At 26.5% G+C, this 15,849-nt stretch overlaps 1 protein-coding gene across 1 annotated transcript in view; it reads right to left on the bottom strand.

Annotated features, from left to right (window-relative positions):
• Positions 1-15,849, bottom strand: part of LOC113558741 (ryanodine receptor) — a 52,883-nt gene that overhangs the window by 2,916 nt on the left and 34,118 nt on the right. Inside the window, 26 exon segments of the mRNA XM_026964267.1 lie at positions 953-1,109; positions 1,238-1,369; positions 1,486-1,632; positions 1,726-1,786; positions 3,568-3,726; positions 3,875-4,251; positions 4,344-4,463; positions 5,303-5,432; positions 6,131-6,283; positions 6,357-6,518; positions 7,303-7,506; positions 8,429-8,634; positions 8,792-8,948; positions 9,066-9,227; positions 9,323-9,402; positions 9,548-9,613; positions 9,679-9,749; positions 10,427-10,742; positions 10,812-10,900; positions 10,960-11,114; positions 11,178-11,254; positions 11,392-11,571; positions 11,635-11,722; positions 11,964-12,133; positions 12,194-12,287; positions 13,751-13,863. Coding sequence (XP_026820068.1) covers positions 953-1,109; positions 1,238-1,369; positions 1,486-1,632; positions 1,726-1,786; positions 3,568-3,726; positions 3,875-4,251; positions 4,344-4,463; positions 5,303-5,432; positions 6,131-6,283; positions 6,357-6,518; positions 7,303-7,506; positions 8,429-8,634; positions 8,792-8,948; positions 9,066-9,227; positions 9,323-9,402; positions 9,548-9,613; positions 9,679-9,749; positions 10,427-10,742; positions 10,812-10,900; positions 10,960-11,114; positions 11,178-11,254; positions 11,392-11,571; positions 11,635-11,722; positions 11,964-12,133; positions 12,194-12,287; positions 13,751-13,863 — 3,826 coding nt within the window.

Below are 15,849 nucleotides of genomic sequence, written 5' to 3'. Positions count from 1 at the left end.
AGTTTAATTACGCATGAACTATACTAATCGCATAAGCATAGCTAAACAATGTTTAACGTAAAATAAAAAGCTGAGAAATAACGGCTTAAATGCTCAAGATTTGGCAACAAATATCAATTCAAACTGTAGTCGATAGGTGTTAGTGTTAGGTTTCCAAGCATAGGTAGGTACAATAGTAACAAGAATGAATTCCGCTCCGGCGGATTTGGGCGGCGCCTCGACGATTAACATGGTGCTCCGAATTTTTTGCATTTGTTTTAAAAGAAATCATTATATTGAAGGAAAATTTACTTTTATCTAGTACATTAAATCTTTAGTTTAAAGATATTAAGATTATAATTTAAAGGTGGTAGTATTAATCTTATTACAATTAATATTTGTTTCTATTATATGATTTCTTACTATGAAAGAAATAATTTCTTTAAATTGTTTATAGTCATAATTAATTTAATAGAAAATTTATTATTTTTCAAGAATTATCAGCTTCATTAATTTAATGAAATCAATAACCTGAATATAATGAGTTAACTTCATTGGATCAAAGTCATACCCGTTTTTCAATGATTTAACATGCATTTTTCATTAATTAAATGAAATTTTTCATTGAGTTTAGGTACATTAAAAATAATAATATATATTAATTCAATAAACTTTTGCCTATATTTTTAATAAATATGTTTATTTCATATTTTTGATCATTATAATTTTTAAGTTTTTACGTTTTTTGGAGACAACATACATTTTTAATTTCATATTATTTAATAAAATATTTTTCGAGGTATTTTGATACAAAAAATTTAAATTCAGACGAGTAGTTTTTAAGAATATAGCATTAATAAACCATTCCTCCCATTCGGCACTCTTCAATGAAGATTTATTGACTACTCCTATCATTACCGACACCATATTTACACCACTATTTTCAGTTATTAAATGATAATCACGACCATACCTTGAATGATGGCCAAAAGGATAATGATAACGAAGAAAAAGAACGTGATGTCGAACATTATCCTGTAAACTTCGTAGTCATCGCCGTCGGGTGATCCGATTTCGTCTCCGATACCACCACCGGCCCGCACACCTTTGTAAAGATGGAACACGAAACACTAAAAAAAAAAAAAAACCATATGCGAATCGATGATAATATTAATATATCTGTTCGTTTGTGTACACAGAGTTATAGAATAGTATATTATCGTCGAACAATACATAGCGTATATTTTTTAGTACCTACCGTTAACATGTCGTGACATTTTTTATCCACTTCGTCATCTTCTTCTTGGACGTAGAACTTTCTGAAGAAGTTAAATGCAATGACTGTGTATATGTATACTATGATCGTTAAAAGCAAAACGGTCAATACCAGCTGTAACAATGTAATAAAATATTTTAGAATACAAACGTTAATGAGCGGACGCCGAGACGAAACACGAGGAGGTATAGCCTATACAGCCTTACGTTATTGCAGATGTCTATGCCTACCTGTTTTCCGTTATGAGTTACTGACTGTAAGATAGTTCTTAGCGTTTTGAAGCCAACGGCCACGTCCAGTAGATGAGCGGCAAAAAAGAAATTGTTAAAGTTTCCTAGAATCGAAAATGTAAAATACCACAGACTGTACAGGAAAGCCTATAACAAAAATGTCCGTTTGAATTACCCACAGGAGTATTATTTAAGTTGCAAAATGTAATATAACAATAATAGTAAATCGCTACGACGTACATTGTCTGTTATCGTAACTCCAGCTTTCCATACTTGATATCTCCAGTCGATGTTAATAACACTAAAACGAAAACACAGAATTTTAATTTTACATTTTCAACCGTTTAAATAATACTATGTGTAGTTGTTTTGTACTCTAAAACTGCCGGTTATACCTAGATTATATTCAAATATTTCGTTTCAGATAATTTTAATTTTGTTATACTTAATTTCTTAATTGAAGTCAAAAGGGACACACAACACAAAGCTATTTTTCGCTTGTAAGTACATTTGATTCAATAATCTGCGTGATGATAACATTATCAAATTACTTACCCAGACATATTAAAATTATATTTTCTTTAATTTCTATTTAAATTATATTGTTGTGCCTAAAGTCAGCAGTAGAACTAGAAGTTAAATTTATCATAACCTTTTTTTTAATATTTAAAATACTGTTGGTAATTTTTGAAATAATATAGCAGTATTATGTTCTGTGATGATTTTTGGTATTGTACAAATTACTTATACGGTTCAATAATTATTACAAAAATGAAAAAGAAACTAATTGGTATGTATTAAAATATTCATGAAGTTTTATCGTTATTACTATTAGAAAAAATAAAATAAAATTTAAAAAAGGTAAACAAATGAGTATTGCTCTGTTTTACACTAGGTGTCAAGTAGGTCACCGTTATAGGTGTGTTAAGTTTAGTATCAAGTATATTTTTACTGACATAATATAATAAAAAAAATTAAAAGAATTTAAAAGCTTCTCATGCCTATAAATAACTTAAAAAGTGTCAAAATACTTTTTAAATTATACCACGAATAGAAAATGATAATATAAATATTTAGAGAAATTTTCAAGTATCTACAGTTATTTTTTTTATGAATTACAACAAAAAACAAAAATTGTTCGAGTAGAAATAGTTATTATACATAAATCAATCGTTGTTAAAATTTGAATTTCAAATAGTTATAAAAAATTAATTTGACTTTCCGGTAGATATTTAACAAAAAATGTTAATATATTTTTTAGATTTTTAATGTCAGTATAAAATACTTAATATGAGTAACTTTGTATTAAATTTTCAAGCTTTAGCTATAAAAATTGCACATTTACTAAATTTTCAAAAATAGGTAGTTTGTAATTTCGAATATTGTCAAAATTCATACTATACATGGTTAAAAACATAATTTTGTGACTATAAATTGTTGATACTTTTTAAATTAGGAAATTGAACACTAATAATTAGGACCCTTGCATAAAATTTTTACGCATTTTTAACAATTCACAAGATTTTTATTGGCGTTTATAAAAAAAATATCGAAAATTTCAATTGCTTATAAATAGTTTAAAGAGAGTAAAAATATTTTGAAAATTATATTATATTAAATTATGTTGTATAGAAAATAATTATTTAATCATTTAGTGAAAATTTCAAGTTTCTACGGTTATTCGTTTTCAAGTTACACCATAAAAACAATATCGATTTTGTCAAAAATCGGATTTGTGTAAAAATGACTGCTTTTGCTTAATTCTTTGTTTGTTTTTCTCGATTATTTTTAAAAATGTTGGTAATTTTTAATTTTAAGTTCTATTACTACCTAAACAATATTTTTGTAAAACGAATGCGCACCCTACCTCAAACCTCTCTATACTTGTATAATTCCAAGATGACGGGAGAGGGGAGTTATTGAAAATTTCGCTGCTGATGCAAAATTTTGAAGTTATGCTCTGGTTATTTTACCAGTGTTAACTATTATTGTAAGTATATAATTAATATAAATATTAATTAGTATTTAATAAATATTCTAACTGTATGTTATTGGTCAAAATATTTCTCATATTAAACTTACAAATTTATTAAGCCCGTCCGTTCTTCATTTTCTTGAGTACTAAATGATGTCTTCTCCATGCCCAACAAATTACTTATGGAATCAAAATCGTACGTCTCACTATACTTTTGACGAACTTTTTTCTTCGCAAACTTGTCCCAATAATTCACCGGAAATGATCTGACGAAAATAAAATAATACTGTACAGTGTGAACACCTAAGTATACCATGTGGCAATGTATGCCGTATGTCGACTCACATCGACACTGAAGTACTGTCATAGAGGGCTATTAAACATAATGTGATAAAATACTAAATAGGTACATACTTGGCGGAGATCACCAACTTATCCCAGTGTGATTTTATATCATCGTCTTCCGGTTGTTCAACAATGTATAGACCGTCAAATTCTAATCTCCTAGCGATTTCCTTTTCCCGTTTGAATATGGCCAATGGCACTTTCAGATGGTAGTATGCAATTAACATTGCTAGCGAGGCCAGAGAGTGAAGCAAAGCCGCGAGTCGCATAACGTGTGCCATGTAAAAGAAGTCCTCATTGACGTGTACGAGTTCCAATGCTCCGTCGTCGTCTGCCATTTCGGTACTATTCGAATCATCGATATCGTCATTGCTAATACCAGCCGAACCAAGTGCGAAATCTTTGCCGTCTCCATCATCTGATAGATCTTCGGCAAGGGTTGTAACCTATGTCGAAACGAGGTGAAATTTTTTTTAAAGAAAACAACCGATTTGACATTAAAATATAAATAATATAATAGACAATATTTTGTAAGTACCTTATAGAACAGTAGTATGAAATTAATGCAGAATGCTAACACTAGTGCAACGTATTTTAAATTATAAAAATTTCTTGCCAAAAAACTCAACGCACGGTGCGTGTATGCGTTGATATCAATCTATAATACGAAAAACAAATCATTAGTTTCGTGAAGTAACCCAGGAAAAAAATTAAACCTATATGAATACATTGAAAATGTTCATAGTTATATGAAACTTTCTCAGAGGTGGTCAAATGAAGGGGGAGGTAGTGAGCGTTATATATCCCTTTTGCCTTTCTGATATGGATTTTGACTATTTATAATAGTATTATTTATATTATTGGTATTTTAAAAAATAAAGTAAAGTGAATATTTATAATAATAGTTTTCTTACAATCTGATAAAATATGATTATATATTCTGAATTCTAGAAAGAAAAATTATATTATTTTTGATTGATTATAAAAATAATATGTTTTGATAGAGCCATAGAGGTAAATACTTTTTGTATTGGTAATAATAAAGATATTTTGAACCAAGGAAAAATTATTATTAATATTTTTTCCTACATTTTATTAAAGCAAATTCTTTAATTAGTTTAGTATACTATCGTAATTAACTTTTGAAGTCAAATCCGCTTGTATAGTCTTTATCACCAAACAAATAAGTTTATTTTCTTTAAAACATGATACGAGGTACGTTTTTTTTTCTTTAGGACTGAGAACGATCTTTTTGTTGAACAATTGCTAATTGGTGTACACAGCAACATTTTCAAAGAAATATTGATGTAAGGATAAATATTTGCCATATTTATTTTGTCTTATAAATGCACATATATCTTTTATGGCCACAGATATAAAACAGCTATCAAGTTCAATATTATTATTAATCACTCCCAAAAATCTGCCACCCGCTGCAATCACACCCATTGCACCTCCCATAAATGCGGCCTTAGGTATAGTATATTGTTTAAATACCGTAGAAAATGCACTAGGATTTTCGACAGAGTTCTTTTGTTTGATTTCTGCTTCTACAGCTGCCATAACGGCTTGTTGTTGAGCCAAAACTTCAGGGCCGGCAATAGAATCTTTTCTAGCTGACTCACCTCTATAAATCAAAATAAACAATAATATCGAAATAAACTTTCAAGTTATTAAATAACTGAACTAAATTATTAAAATTACAATAGAGTTTAAAATGTATACGAGGCATTTTGTTTCGCACATTACACTGTAAAATGTTTATCCTATCTATAATCATAATAAAATGGCAAAGTACCTATAATACATTTTTAATTTTTTAGGTAATCCTTGATTTTAATTTAATATTTTATATGAAATATTTTTCTAAAAATATGAAGAAAAATTATACTTTCATAGTATAATGTATATACAATGTTTTTATTTTTGCAATCATTATGACATATGATTTATATAAATATATTGATTTTAAATTGTGAGTAAAGCGATTAATGTATTAATTTTACGATAATGTATGTTTTTTGTCTGTCATAATTTCTGGGGCAGTAAAAATGTTTTGATTTTAAACCGTGAGAAAGGTTTTGGGTAGTATCTTGGATCTAGTTGCTACTTTAGGGAGTTAAAAGTAAAAAATTCTTAGTACTTATTTTCTTAACAATAAAAAAAAAAAACAAAAAAAAAAATTAAGGAAAAACGAAAATTTCTTTCGTAGATAATATATTAAATATTAATCCAACATAAAATAACCTATGGTAGAAATATATTTACGGTAGATAGCATATTTTACAAGTACTGAATAATAGGAGGTAGGTGCTATAGACTTACACTAATAGATCAACAAACGATGCTTGCAGTTCCGAGTTATCTTCCGATTTCACGTCTTCTTTTTCGTGGTTTTCCGTCGACGTTTCGTCTTTATCGTCCCCGACCGTGGTTGATTTTAAATGTTTCGAATCAGGCGAACCAGAATTTTTTCTCCTACAATAAAATTATACATATATCGTTAACTACTAGGTATACAAGATAAAAACATGTCTAGGAGAATACACACATATTACTACTGTCTATTAAATTGGACGGTGGTTCATCCATTCCCGAAGATGGTAATGCAGGTAGCATTCTGAACGATCCGCTCTTTTCTTCTACAACTTCTACTGTTGTTTCTTCGGATTGCGTGCCACTCATTAGTTGCATGAGAATACGTGATATATACCTGAACGCACATAATAATAGTATAATATTTAAACTTTTCATTATTAATTACTTTGATTCGTATAAACTAAAAAGTATTGAAAATTGTCTTCGTCTGACATAAATATAATATAATATAACACCATTTCACGATAACCTGAATATTAGTAATAATATTTTATATATTAATAACAATAATAACATTCTTAAGTGTTTTTTTTGTTATAAATCATGGTAAAAGAATGGTTGTTATTTATTAATCATATTGTATAGCGGCATAGGTACATTAAAAACTGCACTAAAATTAAGCGATAAAAAGTTTCATCTAGGAAAATGTTTGTAAATTTTTTCATCTTACAAGTATACAACATAGCAAAGCTGAGTGCAAAATAATTTTTTTAAGTGTTAGTTTTAATAGTATAGTAAGTTGGTTGAACATCAATTTTAAAGGCATAAAATAATTATATTACCTTTCTATGCCATTTCCGATTTCATTTGATTCTACAGCTGAAGTTTTGATTTTAAAGTGAAATTATGTAAAATAATGCAATTTACAATTTAAAAATAATCATAGCTCGCTTTAAAATGTAAATGCAATAGAAACCTCCCACATGATTTAGACAATATTATTCTTACTATTAAATTTGATAATAAGTTTATAATTCACCATTGCATAAAAATTAACGACTTAAAATGGATTTTGCTTAATGAAAATTTACTGTGTTATAAGTTTATATGACGAAGACAAAATATGCGAATATCTGTTTTAAATTTAATATTTTTTTTTTTCATAAAATATAACAAACCTTAACACATAAACTCCACTGTATCCGGTGTAGAATATTAAATAAAACCATAGTTTGAAAAATGAAGTGATCAATTCGATGAAACTCATTTGTTGAATTTCATTGATTTTATTTTTAATGTTTGTGGGCGACAACACGAAAAACAGTAGTTGAAATCCATATTTTATGGCCTGTATGCCTCTTCGAATGGGATCTTTTGCAGTCCTTTAAACACAAGTGAAGATAATCAATTTATAAATATAAATATGGATATTATAAATTTGATATTTAAAATATAAAGTTTGTGTACTCAGTTATAATTTTAAAAAAAATGCCAATGACTTATTAAAATCCTTATTGTTTTGACAATTTAATTTTTTTATACTACATAAGATATCTCATATTAAACTATAAAATATTGTATCATAGTAGTTATGTACTAAATAATTTATTAACAAGTATATCTTTAAAATATACACCATTTTACAATAATACAATACAATGATATATTTATTTTAAAAAAAGAGCTACTTTCATTTTATTGTAATATAATTAAATTTCTATAGTTTTGTACAAATATAAAACATTGAATCAATATTATATATTTATAATACCTATACATGTTATAGTGTTATATTTCTAATTTTCTAAACTTTATTAGGCTCTATGAATAACTGGTATTTGACTTAAGTATAATTAGTACCCATTTCGCTTTTTTAGTTTTAGCATAAGCATGGCATTTTTATAATATTATTAATAGGTAGTAAATATTTATTCTGCATTATTAATGTGAAAATTTTCCGGTGTATTGTTTCATTTTTTTTTTCATTACAATATAATAATTATTATAATATTGTCTTAATTAATTTCTTCATAAATTATTATTATATTTTTTATTTCCCTAAAAAAATATATACCACATGACTATGTATTTACTTTTTACACTTTTTTCTCTTGAAAAATATTGTATGGAACGCGAACATTTTTTGTATAATTAAAGCATTTTTTAGAATCAACTAATCATTATTTTCTTAAGTGAATGTGAGTGTACAATTTAAAAGAATTTTTATAAATAGTACCCGAAAAACCGAGAAAATATTATTTGTTGATTAATGCAAATATGTTATGAGTTTTAAAATCATCTTACTTGTTCTCTTCGTCGTCTGCGAGATATGTGTAAGCCGTTTTCCTAGATTTTCCACCACCTATACCAGATCCATCATCAACTGCCATAAGACCACTGGCATGTTGCATTTCAAATATGGCGTCTTCGCAGAAATTAACAAATGCTTCTAGTTTCTCTTTATCGCCACCTTCGGTAACGATTGAGTAAAAGAACGCTCGTTTAGATTCCTAAATACAATTACGTATGAATATTAGCCATCAAGTACACATAGTACACAGTACATACTAAACATATAACGAGATAATTATTACGAAACGCATTAAAATTTACTATTCTTTAATTTAACATTAACTAATTCACACTACATTCCACATTTACACCTACCCTAATTTGAGGTTTTAACCACTGTTCGATATTTGATTCTTTAATTTCAAAATATACCCGTTCTATGCGTTTACTTCCTCCAAGAATTTCAATTCTACCTAGGAACGGTTGGAAATAATTCAAAACACTACTAGCTGTTTCTAAGAATCTCGTCAATCTAAATTAACAAATATCAAAATTTAGTAAATAAAATAATTTTAACCTTAATATTAAACCTAAATGTACAGTATAAATTTGTATATATTGCTATACTATAGAAATGCTAAGAAATTACCTAGGTTCATTTGGCATGTGTTCCGATAAATTAGTCAACAATACGGCAAGATTAAAACCAATTTCTTTGGATGGCTCATGGAATTGATCAGTGAAGCCAATGTAATCAATTTTCCCGTCATGATTAGATTCACAACATTGTAACATAAATTCGATTTCCTCTCTGAAAAATGTGAACATTTTGAATGTACATTGTAAAATAACTTTTTAATAGATAATATTGATAAATAAGATTTTTTTTTAAATAGTAAGACGTACGCAGTATAACTTTTTTGTTGTTCCATTTTTTCTTTAAAATCTTTTGGATGTACCCAACCATCGTTGTTGGGGTCAATTTCCTAAAAAATATAACAAACACATTTTAATATTAACGATATAATTTATTTTTGAATATTAGACATTAAAATGATTAATAACGTTATCCTGGCCAACTTTTATAATCGTATATTGATAATACTGTAATTTTAAGTTTTATTATATTACCGTAAAGCTTGTTGAACTCGTTAAATCTTTAAGTTTCAGGAACATGTCAAAATATTTCAATATCAACTAAAGTTAAAAATAAAAATATTTTTAGTTATTTTAAATTCAACTTTTAAACTAAAAATACGTACCTCAACATTTGACGCAGATTCTACTAGAGTGTCAACCATTTGTTTACCAATCGTTCCATTAACAACATTTCCTGTACAATTAACATTAGTTTGTATATTCAAATAGATAAAAATGTAGGTACAATAAGTAATATATATTATTGAATTCATCAATAGATTCTATATTAAACTTTAGTGATTATAATATGTACAATATCGTATCATAATGTAAAATATATAATTTTATTTTAACAAAGTAATATTAACATAAACGATTTATATATCCAGTATAATCAGTTAGGTTTCAGAAATGAGTCCACTGTTAAGAAATATATTATATTTATTTATTTTTTCTTTTGATGTACACAATTTTTGTATCTAACTTTTTTATCTTATAACATTTTTAGATTGGTATAATTAGAGAAAATAGAAAATTAAAATATGTCCTCTTATTTTCCGTTGTGAGTAAAACTAAAATATTTTACATTTTTATTACAAGGCATAATATTTTTGTAAAAATAACAGTTAAAGACTTTAATTTTATATGTTAAAAAATTGTATTTCAATATATTTACCTACTATATTATTATAAAAAATTATTGTTTTAATAAATTAAAGTATAAAGTTTAGTTTTTAAAATAACATATTTTTATTAATTACCTAAATAGGTAATCAACTTGAGTTATAAAAAATGGAATCTAGCTTTTTTTCATTTCCTATTATATTATTATCCTGGTAGTTAAGTCAGGTATATGTCCTTTATTATTACCTTCTAACATAGATAGCATCATCGTAATCATATCTTTTTGTAAATTCAAAAGTTCTTTTAGTAAATCTACTTGACTAGAATGTTTTGATAATTTATCTTGCATATGTGAAAATAAAAACAAAAACCCTCCAACAGCATCCCATAACCTGGAATGAGCTAAAGCCTGTTGATTTTGAGTACATGGTCCTTGAATTACTTCGGATAGTGTATTAAACACTTGGCTAGCGACACCGATTGCTTTAAAGAAATTTGCTTTTCCTGCTGGATCGATTAACTCTTTGCTCGAATAATGCCAATAAAAATCCATTATAGATTCCTGAAATTACGGTGAGCCACAGATACGATAAAAAAAATGTATTACCTTATTTTAAACACCTTTTCATACCTGGAGTCTAAGTAAATAATCCACTGTACAAATTACAACATTTACAGTCGTGGTATTTCCTGCTTGAGTTCTTAAATAATTTTGCCATTCTGAAAAAATAAATTGTTAGCATTTATGAATGTTTGATAAAAACAATAATTGTTTATACCTAAATTATGTCCTTCACAAGTTAATTGAATAAATCTAAATAGAGTACATGTGAACTCTGCATCATGCATATTTTTTTCACCAGCAGCACCTTCCGATCCTACTCCCAAACCCTCTGCTTTAGTATTTCGCTCAAAAGCATCCAAATCGAGAACGCTAAAATATAATAATAATAAAACCAATCATAATATAATTGATTTTTATTTCAATTTATAGTACCTGCATGAGTTCATTAAACCAGCAACTGAAGTAAAAAATCCAACATCTTTTTTTTCTTTTAAATGATTTAACATGCCCTATCAAAAAGTACTATTATTATTAAAGTTATATCATTATACTTAACAAGACATTTTTTTTAACAACAATAATACATAATAAATAAGCATTTTACAATCAAAAAGAAAAATTCTTAGTAACTTTTGATTATAATTACCATTTGAATGTCTAAATTACCGCCGCGAAGAACTGCGATTCCCAATTGAAGCGTTTTCATGACCATTTCGCTGGGTATACCTTTGCAAGCTGATATGTGTAATAAAACCATTTCTGCGACACCGCGGTTAGCCAATCGTGCTTGGTGAAACAACAGTTTTTGTTTTTCCATTTCTTGCTCCTATATTAAAGATGTCATTAGTTAAGCACTATTAAGTTTACAACACGTATACAGAAACTATACGTGTATAGAAGCACCGCCTTCTTCTTCTCCGTTACTATTTGAACCTTCTTCTTCGTTATTACCTTCTTCTTCTTCTTCACCACAAGACCTATAGGAAAAATTAAAGTTAATTGTATTAACCGACGTGATAAAATAAAATCTGAAGTGAGTTGGAGCTCCGATAAGAATACTATTACACATTATTTATTTTTAATTAAATTAAGCTTTAAACCATGCATTTTAAAGAAAATATAATTTTATAATAATATTGAATATTTTAATAAGTTATACTAATTTGATATTATAACTCTATCTTTAAATTGAATAACTTCAAAGGAATTAGTACTTACTTAGCTAAAATATCAGCATAAGACATATAAAGAGGGTCCTCTTGTAAAGCACCACTTCTTTCAGTCATAGCTCCCCGACAAAAAGTTGTAACCATTTGATTTAACGGATCTGCCATTCCTTCTTCTTCTTCTTTGTCACGCTTTTTAAGTTCCGCCTCTTCAAATGATTGCTAGAATCAAAAATTCTATTTAATATAAAAAAGGAAATATTGATTAAAACTGAAACTGACTGTGAGATCTTCAATCATGACTTCTTGTCCAATATTTTCATCTTGAAGCCAAAGTTCGTAAAACGAACGAACGAATATATTTACTGCACGGTGTCTAAAAATTTTAAATAACCAAAGTTGAATTTTAAAACCATTGAAACAATTAATGTTGTTCAAGTTAACAGCATTATTAATCAATTATTTATGAAAATATACGAAGCACAATAATAAAAAATATAATATAAGTATATACATTTATATTTTACGATTTTTGTTACATAATATTATTATTGTTGTATACAGTAGATTCTTTTACTAATAAAATAAATCGATACTAAAAAAAAATGTATTACCCTTGAAATTACCATTAAACTATAGGTGTATATGTTTAAATATAATATACATTATACTAGGTTTATTTTGCCGTTCCCATTGATTTTATGATTATTGATAATCTACTGTATACTTGTATATATGCGTGCATTCAGTATTACTATAGTGCATCTATATGAAACTAAATAATTAAACACAAAATTACTTTGATGAAATACACACATAAGACGGTTTTGGTGAACTGAAGCTAATAGTTAATAACTTACACAGCAGAGACATTGAGTATTTAATTAAAACCAAGCGAGTGTTAGAGGTACCTTTTTATGCAGTATATTGGAGTCATTCTAAGGCAGGCTATAGCGGCTCTTTTTCTGGCAACCGATAATATCGTTCTCCATCCCAGCCGATGCATTTGGTTATTATTGTGGGACAACTACATATTGCATACAATTTCAAAAAAATAATGTTAGGTACACACAATTAGGTATATAATTAAAACGACGTCACGGTTCAATAATTACTATTATAGTAGGTACGGTAGCCAGGATTATATTTTGAGGAGGTACAAAGTGGAATTTAAACGAATATAAAATACTATATAATATCTGTACTATATGCATATTCCATATAATATTAAAGTTTAATTATAATTATATATTTTAATATTTTATATATCTGATATGTTGTGTACATTTATATAAAATATTTCAATACTTATGTTTGGGGTATGTAAATATTATGAGGATACGTGCACCTGGCTACGGCACTAGCTACTAGTTTCAACATTTGACACATAAGAATAGTAATTGACAACAATAGGTAGGTGGTAGGTAGTAGATATAGGTTGATACCTTCAATAATACAGTACAACACATGACTAGAGGCAAATAGACGTGACACAATTTAAATATAATGACATACGGTTACGCATCTTAACATACACTAATTTGATAAATATAATAATATATCGTATTAATAATAATCAATAACCGCTATAAATGACATAGGACAGTATCCATAGAATTAGTGAATAGCTCAATATTAATTATATTTTTATATAATATATTTGTTAATTGAATGTTTGGTTAATTTATTAAACTGCAAAGCAAATGAAAACCAATATTATTCGTTTTACACAAAACATAAAACACAAAATTATTATTATCAATTAAAAAGCTGTAAAAAAATAGGCTCTATAAAATACACAACGGATGAATTATATAATATTAAAAGCCTCTAAAAGACCTGGTCAAAGCGTGGAGTGAGAGTTGTCGGAAACAAGCAATTACGGCTCTCTTACGTTGCGTCGATACAACAGATCGATAAGTCGCCTTGCTTTGAAGCTGAGGATGATCAATCTAGCAAAACAAAAAAAAACATACTAACTAGGTTATTGCGTTGAGCTACTTCACTTTGAATCTACCTAGACATCAGTGTATAAATTATAAAAATTAATTCGCAATTAAGTTTGACAGAATAAAATGCATAGAAATGCGTTTTTTACATACATAATTTGTTTTATTTAAGATAATATATATTTTATTATAAGATGATGAAAATGCTGAAAACTATGTTGTATAGATCAATTTGTTAGTAGATAATATAAGTCGTATAACTATTAAATTCTACGGGGTGCCGCCAATGGGCGACTTCTTCTTCCCGTCATTTAAATATTATCTAATTCACATATTGTATAACATGTAAATACAGATTGTAAATATAAAACTGTTTCAACAATAACAAAAAAAAACTATTAAGTTATGTACCTAATTGTAATTAATGTTCGTTAGAGTAGGTTAACAATGTTAAATTATAAGATATATAATATGCTAGTACTACATCTATAAAATAAATGCAGTTAAATTATAATTAATTATAATTTAATAAAAAAAAAAACTATTTTATCTAAATATATTATGTGGGTACTTAATTAGTTTTTAAATTTTTATTTGTGAATTTAAAAGAGTGAAAATTCCAATTAATCACAATAATGTAATAATTATTGTATTTTATCTTGATATTTTTTACCACTATTATGTTTTATTATATAATTAAGTATAAAATATGTGTTATAAATGTTAGCACTTAATACACACAAATATATATATTTATTAGAAAATAAAAAGTAAATAGTATACTATACGATAAAAAGTAAAAATATCTAAAAGTACACTTTGAAATAATTATATGTTAAGATGCAATTTTTTGTAAAATATCATTTTTAAATAATTCAGCCACTAATGACTAACAGTATTTCTATATTAACCATATAATGTTAAAATTTTTGATTTAATTATTTTCTTTAATATAATTTAACGAGTGGCCATTTGTGCTGTACATTACTCTAAATCTATATTACCTAAAATAACATTGATTAAGATTCCATTCAAGTGTTCGTTTAATGGTCCAATTACTGATTAAACACAACAATTATATAATACTTAAAAACGTAATTTTCGTATATATAATTACTGTTCGTAAATTATAATAGGTACAGCGAGTATAAACTGTATACTAAAAATCTAAATCCACGATATTTGTTAGTAATTATTAATCGTATTATTATTTTGTTAATATTTTGTATTATTTTACCAAATTATACTCTAACAATTATTTCAATTTATATAAAAAAAATCTTAAGTTTTGTATATAAAATGTTCGGTAAATATAAATATGTGACTAAAAAAGTGCTAACTTGAGACTATGTGATTCCTTTATCAATTATAATTAGTACATTTCAAAATCATCTGAAATGGCGTGGATACCAAAGAAAGAAATATAAATTGAGCCACATCATACAAATACATACGATAATACATTTTATTTAAAATTCATGTAAGGAAATATCATATTTTGTTATGCATTTGAATAAAAAAAGATTAAAAACTTTAACTGATTTAAATCAATTATTAAAACAAACTGTGGAAGTCATTCCACTGCATATTAGATGTCAAGTGTACTTTGTTATTGATTAAGATTTTGCAATGGATTTGTAAAATTTGAATCCAATGATAAAAATTGATGAATATTTTATTATGTTATATTGAAAATTGATAATTTATATTAATAATTAATTTTCTTTTTTTGTAATACGGTAAGTTGAAATGATGGTTGCTAAAATTAAACCATGTAATTTGTATCTATATTTTATTATAATATTATTAGCTGTTAACATAAGTCTCCCTTTAAAGTCCCTATAAATAATATTTTTTTGAATTATAACAAACGAACTAAAATTGTTATTTTTTTATTTAAATATTCATTTTTTATCAAAATTTGAACTTTTAATGTTTATAAAAATAAACAAATAAAAAATAGTTCATATTTGTTTTTGAAATTTTTTG

Source organism: Rhopalosiphum maidis, chromosome 3, assembly GCF_003676215.2.
Source record: "Rhopalosiphum maidis isolate BTI-1 chromosome 3, ASM367621v3, whole genome shotgun sequence".
Taxonomy (NCBI): Eukaryota; Metazoa; Arthropoda; class Insecta; order Hemiptera; family Aphididae; genus Rhopalosiphum; species Rhopalosiphum maidis.
This window is presented reverse-complemented; position numbering and strand designations above follow the sequence as displayed.